The sequence below is a fragment of the Dasypus novemcinctus genome, chromosome 9 (assembly GCF_030445035.2).
Source record: "Dasypus novemcinctus isolate mDasNov1 chromosome 9, mDasNov1.1.hap2, whole genome shotgun sequence".
In the NCBI taxonomy this organism is placed as follows: Eukaryota; Metazoa; Chordata; class Mammalia; order Cingulata; family Dasypodidae; genus Dasypus; species Dasypus novemcinctus.
In genome coordinates this window covers 40,625,812-40,642,306 of record NC_080681.1, presented here as the reverse complement: position 1 = coordinate 40,642,306, position 16,495 = coordinate 40,625,812, and the positions used below count along the sequence as shown (strand labels likewise).

Genomic DNA, 16,495 nt, shown 5'->3' with positions numbered 1-16,495 from the left:
AATCAGAGTTTTGATTCCTAGCGTTCTTAATCTGACCCCTTTGCCAGTCAGGTGAAAACCACAGACCCCTTACTAAGTACACACTGTATTGTGTATTATTTAATAAATATATCACTCTCGCATCAACACAACCCCACAAGAATATTCTTTTGAATTTCGATTCAAGTTCACAGACCCCTTGTTAAGAACCCCTGCTCTAAACCAAAGAATGCCATAGATTGCTGCCAGAACTCTAGACTTTAGAAAAAGCATGGGCCTGCCAACAACTTCATTTCAGACTTTCAGCTTCCAGAACCGTAAGACAATAAATTTCTGTTGTTTTAAACTACCCAGTCTGTGGTACTATCTTAGGGAAGCCTTAGCAAACTGATAGTCTCCTTCGATCCAGCTGGGACTAACAGGAATTCTAGATGGAATTTAAAGCGTTTGTTGTTGTTTTTAGGAGGTGTCAGGAACTGAACCCAGGAACTCATACATGGAAAGCAGGCACTCAACCACTGAGCTACATCCACTCTCCAATAAAAACTCAAATGTGCTGATATGCCTCAAGTCCTCAAGAAAATTAGACATTTAAATTCAACAGGAGGAACCCAGGCAATAACTTAACAACTTTAATTTGCTTTTTTTTTTAAGGAGGTACCAGGGATTGAACCAGGGACCTCATACCTGGGAAGCAGGCACACAAACCACTAAGTTACACCCATTCCCTTAAAAGCTCAGCCTGTAAGTTCCCTGTCTCAAGGTGCCAGCTGGGGGCCTGACAACCTGCTGGGTCACTCTTTGGATTCCTTCTCTTAGGAGGTATGGGAAATAGAATCAGGGACCTACTATATGTGAGGCAAGCTTTCCTCCACTGAACTACACCCAACTTTATAGGACTCTACTTGGAGAGCCTGTGGGAACAATTGCCAGCCCCAGAGGATCACAGTCCTCTGATGGGGGTCTCTGAACTAACTCCATGACTTGAGGACATACCATGACTCAAGGTAGTCATATAGGGCTATGGAGACTATGAGTAAATGGCCCTTGGAGTTACACAGTGCACAAACCAAACAAACATATATAGGAACCCTACAATTTCTCTCTAACGCTTCAATCCAAACCACATCCATCAGCACAGAAACAGCTATCACTTTAAGCAGAAAATGATAAACTGTTGAAGCCTAAAGACCTTAAACAAGAAAGACATCCTTAGTGAGCAGACAGAGAATTCTTTAATCTGTATTAGGTTGGTGCTGAAGTAATAATACCTAGCCTACTACTGGAGGTCTCTGAAAACTTTTTCCCCACTCCCAGCCTATTCTCTGAGCCTTCATTCTCTGAATCTGACTTTGAGGCTCTATTAGTCAGCCAAAGGGGTGCTGATACAGAGTACCAGAAATCAGTTGGCTTATATAAAGGGTATTTATTTGGAGTAAAAGCTTACAGTCTCAAGGCCCTAAAGAGTCCAACTCAGTGTTACTTCCTTACCAAACGCTGTTGCCACATGTTAAAGAAGATGGCAGGAAAAATCTGCAAGGGTTCAGCCTTCCTCTTCCCTCTTAAGACTCCATGGGTCCAGTTTCTTCCAATCTCAGCTGTAGGCTGGCATGGGGCTTGTCTGTCTTCACGGGGCTCATTTCTTTCTGAGCTCAGTTGCTCTATCCTCTTTACAAGGTCAGAGGTAAACTATCGGGCGAATGGTTCATCTCTCTCTGGGGCTCCTTCATCTCTCTCTGGGGCTCCAGCATCAAAACCAAGTCATCTCCTCTTCTGTGTCTTTTTCAGTGTTCTCCTGTGTATCTACTTCTGTGTGTCTCCTTGATTGAGTGTCCATTTGTATAGCCCTCAAAGTGGGCAGGGACTCATACTGAGTCACCCTAATGACATGGTCAAATCAAAGCCCTAATTTTAACGTAAGTTAGTCAAAATCATCTCAGCTGAATCTAATACAACCAAAGGGAATCATGCCCAGAGGAACAGACCAGTTTACAAACATAATCAATCTTTTTTTTTTTTTGGAATTCATAAATAATGTCAAAGTACTACGGAGGCCAATCGGTGTACTGACCTCATTCAGTATGTATGACTCAGCACACTGGACTCTTTAAGAGAAGAGGGAGAAGAACCCTGGAATTCCTGAAGAGAAAGAGTTCTTTTGTGGGTTGGTGTTAGTCAGGAAGCATCATGGATGGAGGAGGGTGTTCCTTGAAACCAACATTGTAAACTGGGGTGTTGCCAGCATGATGAAAAAGTTAACGTCAAATCCATCCCTCAGTCATGTATGTTACTAGAAGGAAAGCTAGAGGAGGAAATATGGAACTGTATAACATAGTGAAGCCTGTTGTAGAGGATAGTACAAATGTAAGAATGTTCTGCTATGAACTAGAAACAAATGTGCGTCACTATTACAAGGTGTTAATAGAGTGGTATATGGGAAAAAAAAACAACTAATGCAAACTATGGACTATAGATAACAATAAGATTGTAATATTCTTTCATCAATTGTAACAAAGGTACCTGATTAGTCAGTCAAAGTGGTACTGATGCAAAATACTAGAAATCTATTGGCATTTATAAAGGGTATTTATTTGGGGTAGAAGCTTACAGTCACAAGGCCGTAAAGCATAAGTTATTTCCCTCACCAAGGTCTATTACTACATGCTGGAGCAAAATGGCTGCCAGTCTCTGAGAGGGTTCAGCCTTCCTCTTCCTCTTAAGGCTCTGTGGTCCCAGCTTCTTCCAATCTCAGCTATAGTCTTGCATTAAGTTTGGTCTCTCTCCCTGGGACTTGATTCTTTCTGGGTTCATCTGTTCTGTTTTCTGCATGAGGTCAGCTATAGACTCTCAGGCTCTCTCTCTTCCTGGGGCCTCTACTGTGTCTACAGAGCTGTCTTTATTCCTCTGTTTTCTTCTCCAGTGTATTTACTTCCCCAGCCTCCAGCATCAAAACTCCAACTCTCTCCTCTGTCATGTTGTTTTCTCACAGAGAATTGCACCTTACACCACACTCTTCCTACTGATGTCCTACTAAAGTGACCCAATCAAAGCCTTAATCATAATTCAATCAAGTAAAAGTGAAACCTCTGAATTTAATACAATCTAATATGCCCAGAGGAGCAGACCAGTTTATAAACATAATCCAATATCTATTTTTGGAATTCATAAAAAATATCAAACTGCCACAGTACCATCCCAATGCTAAGTGTCAATAAGGGAAGTAAAAGGGGAATGGGATTTTTCTTTTTCGAGCAATGAAAATGTTCTCAAATGGACAGTGGTGATAAATGCACAACTCTGTCCTTGATTATACACTTTGAATGGATTATATGGTGTGTGAATAAAATTGTTCTTAAAAGAAAAAAGAATAGAAGTTCAGAATTAATTCTGCATTCAAAACCTGGTTCAGCAATTAGTTATGTGACTTGGACATATTATTGAACACTTGCTGCTAAATGTTCTCATCTGTAAAATAACAATACTATCTACCTCAAAGACTTCTGAGATTAAATGAGAAAATGAAAAAGAAATCCAATACCCAGGATTCTTCAATTGTTCAATGGGTGTGATCATGTAGTATAGATTACCGTAAATGCTTTTCACACATCTATTTCCCCCCATGGATAATAAGCTCTGGAGAAGGACTATTTTATCTTATTTATTGCAATTTTGGGATTCTGAATAATCTGCAGTGTAAAGTGATAGCCTCTTCAACATATTGTTAGAGTAAAAAGTTCTTCCAATGAATAACAAGCTCTGCCCCTCCTATGAATTTTTCCATCACATCCCTCTCCCCACACACACCTCAGGCTCCCAACCCAGCAGCCTCTCCCTGGCAGATGGCTGGGTGATATGACCCATTGCTACAGACAGTCCTCATTAGCTTGCATGCACTAAGGCTATTCTCTATGAAGCCTTCTTATAAACAATAATGATATCAACTAGTGCTACTGACTGCCTAAATGAAAGGCACTATACAACTTATTCCATCTTTATGCCAACCCTAAAGATTGGTAGTAAGATTTGAGGGAATTGAGGTTCAGAGAGGTTACATATATTGGCCATGGGCTACCAGTTGGAAAGATCAAAGCCAGGATTAGAAACAAACAGAAGCATTTGCCTTTTGATGTAGGATTATAAAAGACTTAAAAGCCTTTACTTGTACAAGTTATAATTTTGGATTGGCATGGGGCACAGTTGGAATTGTGAACAGAGACCCCACCCACCAGTCAGTTGGTTTTCCTGTTCACTCTTAAAGATGGAAATGCCTGTAATGAACCCATGCTCACTTAGTCCTTTCTCGCTTGGCCCTCTTCATTTATTTTTTTCTCTTTAAATAATAGGACATGGTGACTACAGCTTCTCCTTACCTATTTGAAGCTACACAAAAAAGATTTTATTTCAAAACTGTATCTATATTAATTCCTGAAAATTGGAAGGAAAACCCTCAGTACAAGAAGCCAAGACTTGAGAGCTACAAGCACGTAAGACTCAAAAATTTCTCTTAAAAAATTACATTTTCTGGTGTGTCTCAATTTTTCTTGATTGGTTGTTTCAGAGCTTTTCACACTAAATGTTTTCATTTCTATTTATGATGTCTTAACTATCCTTCTAAACATTCACAGGCTGATGTTTTAGTTGCACCACCTGCCCTCCCTGGTAGAGATGAACCTTACACCAGACACTTCACAGGCTGTGGAGAAAAGGGAGAATTCATTCATTTCACTCCTGACTTTGTACTTGGAAAGAAACAAAATGAATATGGACCATCAGGTAGGAATTTTGGTTAAAACACATATTTTCTATGTTTACAACAAACATCTTTGTACTTAGGTTTAGTACGCAAGCCGTGGAGCCAGACTACCTAGTGCCAAATTTTGGCCCTCTACTGTAGTCTGCATGTGACCTTAGACAAGTGACTTAGCCTCTCTGTGCTTAAATCTATAAAATGGTGATCACAGGAGTTCCTATGAAGAACTGTTATAAACATTTAATTAGATAATCCATGTAAACAGACTCTGTATAATGTCTGATAGTTGGTAAGAAATTTTATCTCAGAAATCTTGAACACAGGGCAACAATAGTAAATGTTTGTCTTATGGCAGGCACACTTTTGGCTTTCAATTTTCCAATTCTCAACAGTTAGACATGAATCCATCAGGTCCACAAAGGAATATGCATGACAAACTGGAAAGAACAACACTGACAGTTCCCAGTCAAGAGAAAACACACATAGGTTGTTAGTTGCTGATATTATTTAATCTATTATATTTGGATGGGCCAGAAATTGTCTACAATTGACAATAATTTTTCACTCTAAAAAGGCAATTTCATATGATTCAACCTAAAAGTTAAGACCATTTGTCCAAGTTAATGCAAAACATATTCTTTTCCAGATAAAAATGCAAATCATTGTTAAAGGAGGCCCAATTCAAATGCCAACACTCACTGGCAATCTTCCTGAATCCTCATACCCACAGGATCGCTTCCTCCTTCTTCCATTGCCCATAAGTAAGCACTCAGTCCTTGTCTCTGCAAAACAATTGGATAGCTCTGTTCATCATCATTACCCGGACCTGTTCTTCATAGCACACTTGAAAACTCCATCATCCCATCCCATACCAGTCTCTTCATTTTATTTCACTTCATGCTTTACCCTGACCATGTGTGTTATCATTAGCATCTAAAATCCTTTTTCCCAGCTTATTCTCTCAATCTACCCATCTTTTTTATCTATACTTTCCTATATGGCATGTCCACCAAGGTCAGTTATTTCAACTACAAGTATCAGTAGCTCAGTTCCTTCACTGCTCTTATCCTTATGTTTGATTCAGTTTGCTGATACCCCTGTACTGATTTCCAGACAGTTTCTTTTTGATGGTTGTTAAAATGTTTCTAAGACTGTGGAAGAAAATTATAAAACTAATTGACATAAATACAAAACATTTTCCGAGCCCTCAAATCTGCTCAATAATATTCTTACTTGCCTCTTCCCAGCTCCCTTTTTCACTTACCATTGCAGCTGTTCTAAAACTTTTACAATTTTTTCAAGATCTCTAGTCACTCTTCTCACTCCATCATTTGGCAGATGCTCTGTGACTTAACATCTCTGTGCCTAAATCTATAAAATAGTAAATATAATATTTCCTACCTTGAAGAATTATTTTGAACATTAAATTAGATAATCCATGTAAACAGACCCTATACAGTATAATATTTACCTTCATCTACCCTCAGCCCCACCTGTTTTAGAGGAGGAGGCCTTCCTTTGATTTTTAAGGCCAATGTCTTTATCTGAGCTCTTGAACTTCCCTATTCCCCACCTCAGCTCCATCTCTTTATCGACAGATTTCTTCCCTCCCTCTTTTATAGGTGATTGTGCCATAACATGAAATATGTGTTATAAAACAACAAGCCTTTTGGAAAAATATGAGTAGGAAAAGAATCCTTAAAATCTATGCAATTTGTAATAATACTGGTAACAGCAATAACACATGATACCAGAGAGATCATTTGGATTATCCATGAAGCCCATCAGTATATCTAGAAGCTGCCATGGCAGATATTAAAAATATGCAGAAAGAGAGAGAGAGAGAGAAAGAAAGGAAATGCTATTAGAAATTCGAATAGGGCTGGTGGGAAGTGAGACAATATAGATGGGAATGGAGCTCCAAATTAGAAGAAGTGCTTGGGAGGCAGGGCCATGAGCTCAAAGCCAAGTAAGTCTGAGTGGACTAAGAAGGGATTTGCAGATGCAGGCAGTTTTAAATTTTCATAAATTCACCAAATTCTTATTGCAGCAGATGATACAAGGGCTTTTTCTTCTCTACTGAATATCTTAATTCCACTTTCACCTATCTGGCTCCCTGTGCCTATAAAAACTTAAACCAGTGTTTCTGAAATTTAATGTGAATAGAAATGACATAGGGATCTTGCTAAATTGTAGAATCTGATTCAGTAGGTCTGGGGTAGGGCCTGAGATTCTGTATTTCAACAAGTTTCTTGGTGAAGTTGATGCTGCTGGTCCGAGGACCACATTTTGAGTAGTGAGGATTAAAAGGGCAAATATAATTTCTGCATGATACTGATGTTTTCCCATGTTTTCAACACTAATATGAGCTAATTGTCATTACAGAATTATACTGTGTAGCAGAACAGACTGTTTCCAACTTCCTCTTCTCTGTCTCCATTTCCTTTAAAGATTTTTCCCATCAATGCCTAAAGAAAATTCCCCTTGTTTCTTCTTCCTTACTATCAAGCTATTGATTTATTTATATCTTCCTATTTGCCCTGAAATTCTTAGGAGAAAAAGTTTGCCTATTCTGACTCCCTGTCTCTGAGCTTCTCCAAGTCAAGGAAAATATTTATTCATCTTTACACTTTTTCATACCTATTCTAGTGCTGTGTACATATAATCAATAATATTTATAATATTTATATAAATAATGCCTGTTATATACTAGTATTTCAAGTGAATCATTTCATTTCAACTTCACAATTACATATGGTCTATTGCAATGTTTCTCAACCTTTATGTTCATTTTCAGGCCTCCAAGGAGCCTTTTTAGATATTCTTTTCCTAATGTCCTCCAAGACATTTTAATACCACAGCTATACAGTGGCATTTATGTTATTGGATAGTGTTAATCTTTGCAGGGTCACAAATCATTGTAATAGCTAAGTATTTTTGGCCCTACACAAGATCTAATTTCATTCTATTTGAGGAACTATCTCACCCATTGAGAATGAACTTATGGATGATAAACTGAGGCATAGACTTTTTAAATAACATGTTCAGGTAATACAGTTAGTAAGAGGCAAAGCACTCAATAAAAACTGAGTTAATAAATGAATAACTGGGTGATAAAGGGAAGGATGAATGATACTAAGAAGAGTGGTACATTTCCTGCCTGCATGAGGCTCACAATTTAATCATGATGTGTATGTCAGTCTCCCTCACCATATAACTTTGAAGGCCCAAAGTACAGTCTATTTTGCTCTCTGAAAGTACTCTACAGCTATTTTATTGATTTCTCTTGCTATGGAATAAAATAATAATATATTATATAAGATATATAATGTAATATTATTTTTTAATTTTTTTATTATTTTACTTTATTTTATTTTTTAATTATATATTTTTAAAGTTAATAGATCACACAAAACATTACATTAAAAAACATGAGGTTCCCATATACCCCACTCCCCACACCCCACCCCATCATTTTTTTGTGTGTTTTTTTGAAGATACATAGATCACAGAAAATGTTACATTAAAAAATAAAAGAGGTTCCCATATATCCCCACCCCCCCACACCACTCCTCCCACATCAACAACCTTTTTATCATTGTGGCACATTCATTGCATTTGGTGAATACATTTGGAGCACTGGTACACCGCATGGATTATAGTTTACATTGTAGTTTACACTCTCCCCCAGTACATTCAGTGGGTTATGGATATATAATGTCCATCATCTGTCCCTGCAATATCATCTAGGACAACTCCAAGTCCCAAAAATGGCCCCACATCACATCTCTTCTTCCCTCTCCCTGCCCTAAGCAACTATTGTGGCCACTTTCTCCACATCAATGCTACAATTTCTTCCATTACTAATCACAATAGTTCTATAGTAGAATACCAGTAAGTCCACTCTAATCCATATTTTATTCCTCCATCCTATGGACCCTGGGATGGTGATGTCCACTTCACCTCTACATCGAGAGGGGGCTTAGATTCCACCTGGCTGATGGATGCAATTCTGCTTGCAGTTGTAGCCACTCTCAGTTCCCTGGTGTGGTGGTTGACCATATTCACCTCCCTGTTAGCTGACCTGGGTAAGTCCAACAAACCAGAGAGTAGTAGTTGCAACTCTGCTGAGGCTCAGGGCCCAGCTGGCACATGGGCAGTCCAGAGATTCAAGTCTCCTGAGTATGCACCAACACTAGGGCCAACCACAGGTTCAGTAAAAGTGACAGAAGAGGCACGTATAAAAAGGTTACATTTGAGTCCAACTCCATCACACTCAAAAACACAAATTCCAAAGTAGGGCCCACTGACATGGCACTGAACTCCACAGCCATCTGCCATGACCATAGAATCTGTGGAGCAGTTATTTAAAATCTGAATATTTGTGGCTGTATATAAAGCTTCTTAAAATATTTGAAAGACAAATTTTGTCACTTGAATTCTTAGCACACGTCTGAAATGTTTTCCCTCAGGCAGAGTGCTTGTCCATGAGTGGGCCCATCTCCGGTGGGGAGTGTTTGATGAATACAATGAAGATGAGCCATTCTACAGCTCTTCGTCAAGAAAAATTGAAGCAACAAGGCATGATCCTTTAATTTCTTCAATAACTAAGCTGTAACTGTACTTTATTTTCCTTAGTTTGGTTTCTTTCTAAATACCATTCATTCATTTGGTCACAAAACACATAATGGATCCTAATAATGAAACAGAGCTTTTCTTTAGGAACTGATCTTAAAGTAGCTGGTTGTGAATGTAAAAACACAAAACTAACATCAAGGCATTTGGTAACTAATTTGACATGCGCTATAGTGTTGTGGAATTTAAGAGAAGTTCAATTATTTGAGTATAGAGAGGCCAGGACTCAGGAATGATTTTGAGAAGGAAAAATGGTTTATTGACGGCCGGCCGGACTCGGGAGCTTTCAGTTTGAATCCCGAGCCCTGAACAAGATTTTCAAACGTCTTTTATACAGAGAGGAAAGGCCAAATGGTCCCTTTGTTTCAGTTCTCAATAGGCTTCAATTAGCATATATCTCTTCCACATCTTAGGTAAGCTTTTAGCATGGACTCCAGACATTCTAGATAAGCCTTGGTTTTTGCATTTCCCCTAAATACTTAAAGTTTATAGCCCTTGCATTGTTAAACATTTCCTGGGACTGCAGCCTCTTACCGTTCCACACCCACAAGTCAAACAACTTAGTTATCTCTGAAGAGACACAGAGCCTTCCACCCATAGCCCACATCAATAGCTCTCTACCATTGCTGCCAGTACTCACTCAAGCTGAAGATGCACTCTGTATAAAGGGTTGTGAAGGATAAAGTCATTTTGCTTTCACAAGAATGAACAAAAAAGGCAAAAAAGTAGTGCTAAATGTGGAATGAGTAAGAAATTAACCAGTTTCAAGGAGTTAATAGGAACTTCTTGAAGATTTATAATGTGCCTTTTAAAATAACTATCTGGGGAAGCAGTTGGCTCAACTGGTAGAGTGTCCACCTACCACATGGGAGGTCCAGGGTTCAAGGGGTGCCGTGCCATGTAGGGGTGTCCCCTGCAGAGGAAAGCCCTACACACAAGGAGTGCAACCCCCAAGGAGCTGCCCCATGTGAAAAAAGTGCAGCCTGTCCAGGAGTGGCGCTGCACACACGGAGAGGTGACACAGTAAGATGATGCAACCAAAAGAGACACAGATTCCCGGTGCCACCGAGAATGCAAAAGAACACAGAAGAAAACACAGCGAATGGACACAGAAAGCAGACAACAGGTGGGGGGGGGAGGGGGGAGGAAGAAGGGGAGAGAAATAAATAAAATAAATCTTTTAAAAAAATAAAGTAACAATCTAGCATCATAGTTGATAATAGCCAATCTTTTTTGTTCTGATATCCAGAGAGCAAAATGGTTGGGGAGATTTGGCTTAAAATTAGGTGCCATCAGCCTAATCAATGTTAGATGCCCTTCTGGAACTAGGGATTTGTCACAACTTTACAGGCTGAAAGATGCATGATATCCACAAAGGCTATTCTTCTGTTCTACCGCAGCGCACCAACTAACAGGACACACATACATTTAAAGGGCATTAAATTTAGTAAATTTGTTAAGATGCTATTCCCCCCTAAACATCTCACCTCTGCTACAGAAGATTCATCTTGGTTGTTAACATAGATAGCTTCATTATTTTCCATGAGTTTGGAGATGATAAAATAGACATATTTAGGAGATTCCAGAAATTACTGAATGAAATCCAGTCTGCGCTTCCTAAATTTGAAAGACAACCACATTTAAAAATTGAATATATTCAAATCCCAGCATATTTGTTGTAATTGCTGCCATCTGTGGCTAATTGATATGCTAAAACGATCGTAAAATGCTTCCATCATTCATTGTACAACTTACTGTCCTTGACAGCACTTCACTGTACCTCCAGCCACTTTCCGCTTTGTATAACAATACTCCCTGACTAATCCAAATAACTGTAGCTCTGCTGCATACAAACCTTTACAGCAGGGGTTCTTAACCAATGGGCCCCTGGAAAGATTTCAGGGCATCCATGAGCTTGAATTGAAAATTCAACAAAACTTTCTTCTTGTGGTGATGTTTTGGTATGGGTGTGATAATATTTTTTATATAACACACAGTATAGTGTAGACCTAGTATGCTTTTTATTTTGATGTAGTGTGTTACGGGTGCAGTGGATAACTGCCTTCAAAAAGGTTGGTAAGGATAGTGAAAATGGTTTACGACACTATGGGAAAACTCGATTTCTAAATGTTTGCTGAAAATGACCATTTGAACAGATGTTGAACCATGTTAGGTATTATTAGGTATTGAAATTATGGGAAAGTTGTAAAAAGTAATTCTGAATAATCCTAAAATTTATTTTAAAGACATGCCAATGTTGAGTGTCATAAAACTATATGCTGCTACATTCTGAGAAGGGTCGATGGTTTTCACCTGACTGGCAAAGGGGTCCATGAATGAGAAAAGGTTAAGAACTCCTGCTTTAGAGGATGTCTTCTCTGACAAGTAATCTATAAATAACTTCAAGCCAAGGTGGTACAGGGAGTGAATGCTTTCACAAGCTCCCTCCTCCAGATGCCTGCAGTGCATTTTCCACCCCAAGGCCAGCAGGAGAGGTGTATGGGAAAAGGGTCCAAGCAGGACGGCAGCTTCCTTCATCACAGCAGAGAGCTCAGCCATTGTGTGGAAACCCCACCTCAAATTTCCCCTGCAGTTCCTTGAAAATCAGATATTGTTCTGCTAGGAAGCCTTAACTTTATTTTCAGAATAGGCTTTGTATGATACTCATATAAGAATTAAATCTTTGCTATAATGATAAGCATGAATAGAGACACTTAAGATTTTCAAAAATGTCAATGGTTAGGTTGCCTCAAAGACTAACTGTCACCTATTTTCAGGTGTTCCACAGGTATCTCTGGTATAAATAGAGCCCATAAGTGTCAAGGAGGCAGCTGTGTAAACAGAACATGCAGAATTGATTCTCAGACAAAACTGTATGAAAAAGATTGTCAGTTTTTCCCCAACAAATTTCAAACTGAAAAGGCATCCATAATGTATATGCAAAGTATTGATTCTGTAAGTATGCCAGTCATTGCAGTTAGAATTTACAACCTAAGGACATGTTACCATGTTTTAAAAATATCTGTCCGGGTGACCTGAGGGATTACATGTGCTAATATAGAGTTCTTTGCATATTCGCTATTACATATTAGGCACTGAATAGTGTTTGTTTTATTAGTAGTATTAATATTATTATTGAAACTCTTTCATTCAATGAGCAACATATTTACAAAGCAGATCTTTGATTTATTTCAGGTTTGTAGTTATATTTTAAAATGTGTGATGTTTAAAAATTATTGTTTTTCATCTTATTATCATTTCAGGTCACTGAATTCTGTAATGAAAAAAACCATAACCGAGAAGCTCCAAACCTACAAAACAAAAAGTGTGAGTCCAGAAGCACATGGGAGGTGATCAGCAGTTCTGAGGATTTTAGCCACACGATGCCTATGGTGGCACCACCCCCACCCCCTGCCTACTCATTACTGAAGATTGGTCAAAGAATTGTTTGCTTAGTTCTTGACAAGTCTGCAAGCATGGGGGTAAGTTTCACGGCCCACTTTTCCTAGGGGAAGGGAAGTGATAAGTGATTGAATAGCTCAAACAAACAAACAAAAAACCATATCTATCTGCATCTGGGTTATTCTAAATTTCATGTCCCATCACCTCCCATGGTCATAACTTCAAGAGCGGCAGGACAATACTGTAGTGAAGGAAAGAAGGCAATGGAGTTAAATAGAACTAAGCGATTCCAGGAAATGAAGGTTTTACTGAGAAGGGCTTTTAGACCCTGTAATAAAGCTTTAGTTGTAGGAGCAGAACTAGAGATTGAAATACAGAAGTTGTTTCCAACCATTCCCCCATTCTCAACTGGAAATGCTCGGTAGACATGAGGATAGGACTCATATCAGGGCTGCTAAGCTCCATATTCCAAGTCAAGGAAGGGGCTCAACCAGGAGCATTCTTAACATGGCTTTATCTAATTTGCATCATCTATATGAATGACCTCCTTATACTCAAAGACACAGACTAAAAGCATCACCATGAAGAAGATATGGCCAAATCCAGCCTTTGGTTTCTTCTACATTCAATGAGTTTCTACTCTATGACAGGCATTGTGCTAAGCTCTGGAAATAGAGGCCCATTTCCTTTAGGGGTTCATAATTGAATAGAGAAAATTTTCTCTTTCTTTCCCCATCACCTGGTTAACTCATACTCATTCTTTGAAATCTGGCGCAAGCACCTACTTCCTTCAGAAAGGGCTGTGTTGGCTTCCAGTTTGGGCTGAGGGCCCTTTGCTGATCTCCCATAATGTCCTGTGCACATTTCTTATGCTATATATTATATTGAAATGACACATGTTTCTCTCACTAGTTTTGGGGCTACCCTAGGACTTGGAACCCTGTCTTATTCATCTCTATGTCCTTGCTTCCTAGAAGAGTTTGTTACATATAGGTGCTCAATATTTAAGTATTGTATTAGTCAGCCAAAAGGAATGCTGATGCAAAGTACCATAAATCTTCTGGCTTTTATAAAGGGTATTTATTTGGGGTAAAATTTTAAAGTTACAAAGACCTAAAGAGTTCAACTCAAAGTTAATTCTTCACCAAACTCTGTTGCTACATGTTGAAGCAAGACAGCGAACAACATCTGCGAGAGTTCAGCCTTCCTCTTTCCTCTTAAGGCAAATTTGAAGCAGAACACAGAATGCTAAAGATAAAGAATAAACTCTTCATATAATGGGGATGGGGGAGTAGCTACTGTAAACAGCATAGGATGATGTAGCTGAATGAAATGAACCTTAATAAAACTGGGTTTCCTGAAAGGGTTGCAAAGTGCTAGACACATAAAAGTTGTCTAGGAAGTGACAATGGGAAGAGATGACATTCCTGCTTGGGAAAATAAAATCTGAAGCCCTACTTAGAAAGGCTGTAGATGGAACCAAGTGTAAAGGTAAAGCAAAGAGAAGAGAGCCCTCAAAGAATTTTCTCATTGTGATTTGGGTCCAAGGAGTTCAGAGGTAAATCTGGGCAGAGAGGAGAGTGATAAGAGTAGGGTTAGGTAGAGGTAGCACAGATCAGTGTGGTGACGAGGGACTGGAGAAGACAAATGTATGAAGAAATGTACAACCTCCGCAATGACCCAGGAGGGAGGACTGTGACTCTTTATGAGTTACAAAGAACTAATTCCAATCAATCTATTGATGGAGAAGTGGTGGGAGATGAGGTAAGGGAAGAGGAAAGGGAGGAGGTAGGAGTCAGTTGCAGCTCTAGTAAGTTTCACCAATTTGAATGGTTCTCATCTCAGGGGATTGGGAGCTTCCAATCTTCCTGGTGGAGTCCACTACCTTTGGATTGTTCCTGTGGGCTCTGATGAGTGGTTTCATCTTGAGGCATCTGACAAACAGCCTTCCAAGAGTACTGGGAGAGTCTCTAAGATGTGATCCAACTCCAATTCTAGTTCAACCGCCACCCTAATTTCCACCTCTAATTTTTGTGCTTAGGAGCCAAGAATCAGCTCTTATTAAAAACCCGTGCTCCTTCCTATACTTTCTTGTGTTCCATAATATACTTAACTGTATTTTTCATTTTATATGATCTATTACTTTCTGGTCAAAAACCTTTGGTTCTTTTTCTTGTGCTTTTTTAAACAGGATCATAATCGCCTTAACCGAATGAATCAAGCAGCCAAACATTTCCTGCTGCAGACCATTGAAAATGGATCTTGGGTTGGAATTGTTCACTTTGACAGTGTTGCCAACATCAGATGTAAGCTAATCCAAATAATAAGCAGCAATGAAAGAAGCAAACTACTGGAGTGCTTACCTACAGTGGCTTCAGGAGGATTATCTATCTGCTCTGGAATTAAAGCAGCATTTCAGGTGAAAATATTCCTGCAATTAATATCGTTTATCCACTTTTAATATTTCAGGACATGTCTATGTTAAGTGTTGCTGCAACTATTCACTGCCTAATTTAACATTTTTAATTCTAAGAAGCACAAGGCTAAGCACATAGAAAAAACTTAATATTTTAAATGGGTTGGTGAATCAATGAATAAGCTGATTAATTAATAAATAATGATAATAGTCCCAGAAGATTATATGTTCAATGAGGGCAGGGACTTTGTCTTGTTACCATGCAAAAGCAGGTGCTCAATAAATGTCTGGTAGATAAATGAATGTGCTTGGGCAGCAAAAGCCACCAACTTGTAGGGAAATTAACAAGTACATGATTACAGTCTGGGCCAATCCTTATTTCAGTTTCTAGGAAATTCAGTTAGGGTAATCTGATGTTTATCTCTTAGAGCAGATGCAGCAGGGCCTGTTAGTCAAGGTTAGGGTGAGGCATTCTGGTTAGAACATCAGCTTTGACTTTAGAGTCCTGGTTCTGCTCCTTACTAGCTACATGATCCTAGGCAGTTTCTTTATACTCCCAGTACCTTATCTAAAATACATAGAATATAAGAATGCTTATCTTACAGGGTTATTTGAGGATTAAGTGAAATGATACATTTGGCACACTAGAAGATTTACTGTTATACCATAACTATAAAATCCATGTTAACATTATTAAAAATGTTATTTTATCCAAATGATCATCTTGAGCCCATAATTAATATCAATTGGATCATTTTCTTCTCTACAATTCTTCATTGCCTCCTCACAGTCTATTAATATAAAATTGTCTGAATTCCTCAGCCTAATGCTATTCAAAATCCTCCCACTCTCTAATAAAGGTGTCCCCACCTATCTTTCCAGTGAGTAAAATGCTCTATGCACCAAATTATGCACATATTGTTCTCCAAGTCCATTGTGTTCTACAAGTCCATACATTTGCCCACACATTCCCTGTGCCTACAATGCTTCCTTCTTTTCCTTATTTGCATGTTAAGATTCTATCAATTCTTCCCCAAGTCTTTTCTCCTTCATGTAACCTTTCCTGCTACTCACAAACATATTGAATCTTCCTCTTCTTTGAACTGCATTATTTATTGCAGTTTTGTAACATGAAGACCTGGGTTCAAATGCTAATTTTCACTAGCTTTGTTAAACATAAGCAAAAGTCTTAACCTTTCTAGACCTTGATTGCCTTGTGGGTAAATGGGATAATGAAAGGTAGCACATAGGCTATTCTTGTTTCATTTATTAAAGATGTATTTATTGACTGCTGGTATGTGCCAAGCAAAACA

At 38.7% G+C, this 16,495-nt stretch overlaps 1 protein-coding gene and 1 long non-coding RNA gene across 2 annotated transcripts in view; one reads left to right on the top strand and one right to left on the bottom strand.

Annotated features, from left to right (window-relative positions):
• LOC101424649 (calcium-activated chloride channel regulator 4) overlaps positions 1-16,495 on the top strand; it is a 42,873-nt gene that overhangs the window by 2,731 nt on the left and 23,647 nt on the right. Inside the window, exons 2-7 of the mRNA XM_012520606.3 lie at positions 4,323-4,463; positions 4,605-4,752; positions 9,202-9,310; positions 12,142-12,319; positions 12,628-12,846; positions 14,958-15,185. Of these exons, the coding sequence (XP_012376060.1) occupies positions 4,323-4,463; positions 4,605-4,752; positions 9,202-9,310; positions 12,142-12,319; positions 12,628-12,846; positions 14,958-15,185 (1,023 nt within the window). The remainder of the gene's footprint in view (positions 1-4,322; positions 4,464-4,604; positions 4,753-9,201; positions 9,311-12,141; positions 12,320-12,627; positions 12,847-14,957; positions 15,186-16,495) is intronic.
• LOC111761245 (uncharacterized) overlaps positions 5,217-16,495 on the bottom strand; it is a 44,215-nt gene continuing 32,936 nt past the window's right edge. Inside the window, exons 3-4 of the long non-coding RNA XR_002794658.3 lie at positions 10,852-10,981; positions 5,217-5,511 (exon numbers count right to left, since the gene is read on the bottom strand). This is a non-coding gene — a long non-coding RNA (uncharacterized lncRNA). The remainder of the gene's footprint in view (positions 5,512-10,851; positions 10,982-16,495) is intronic.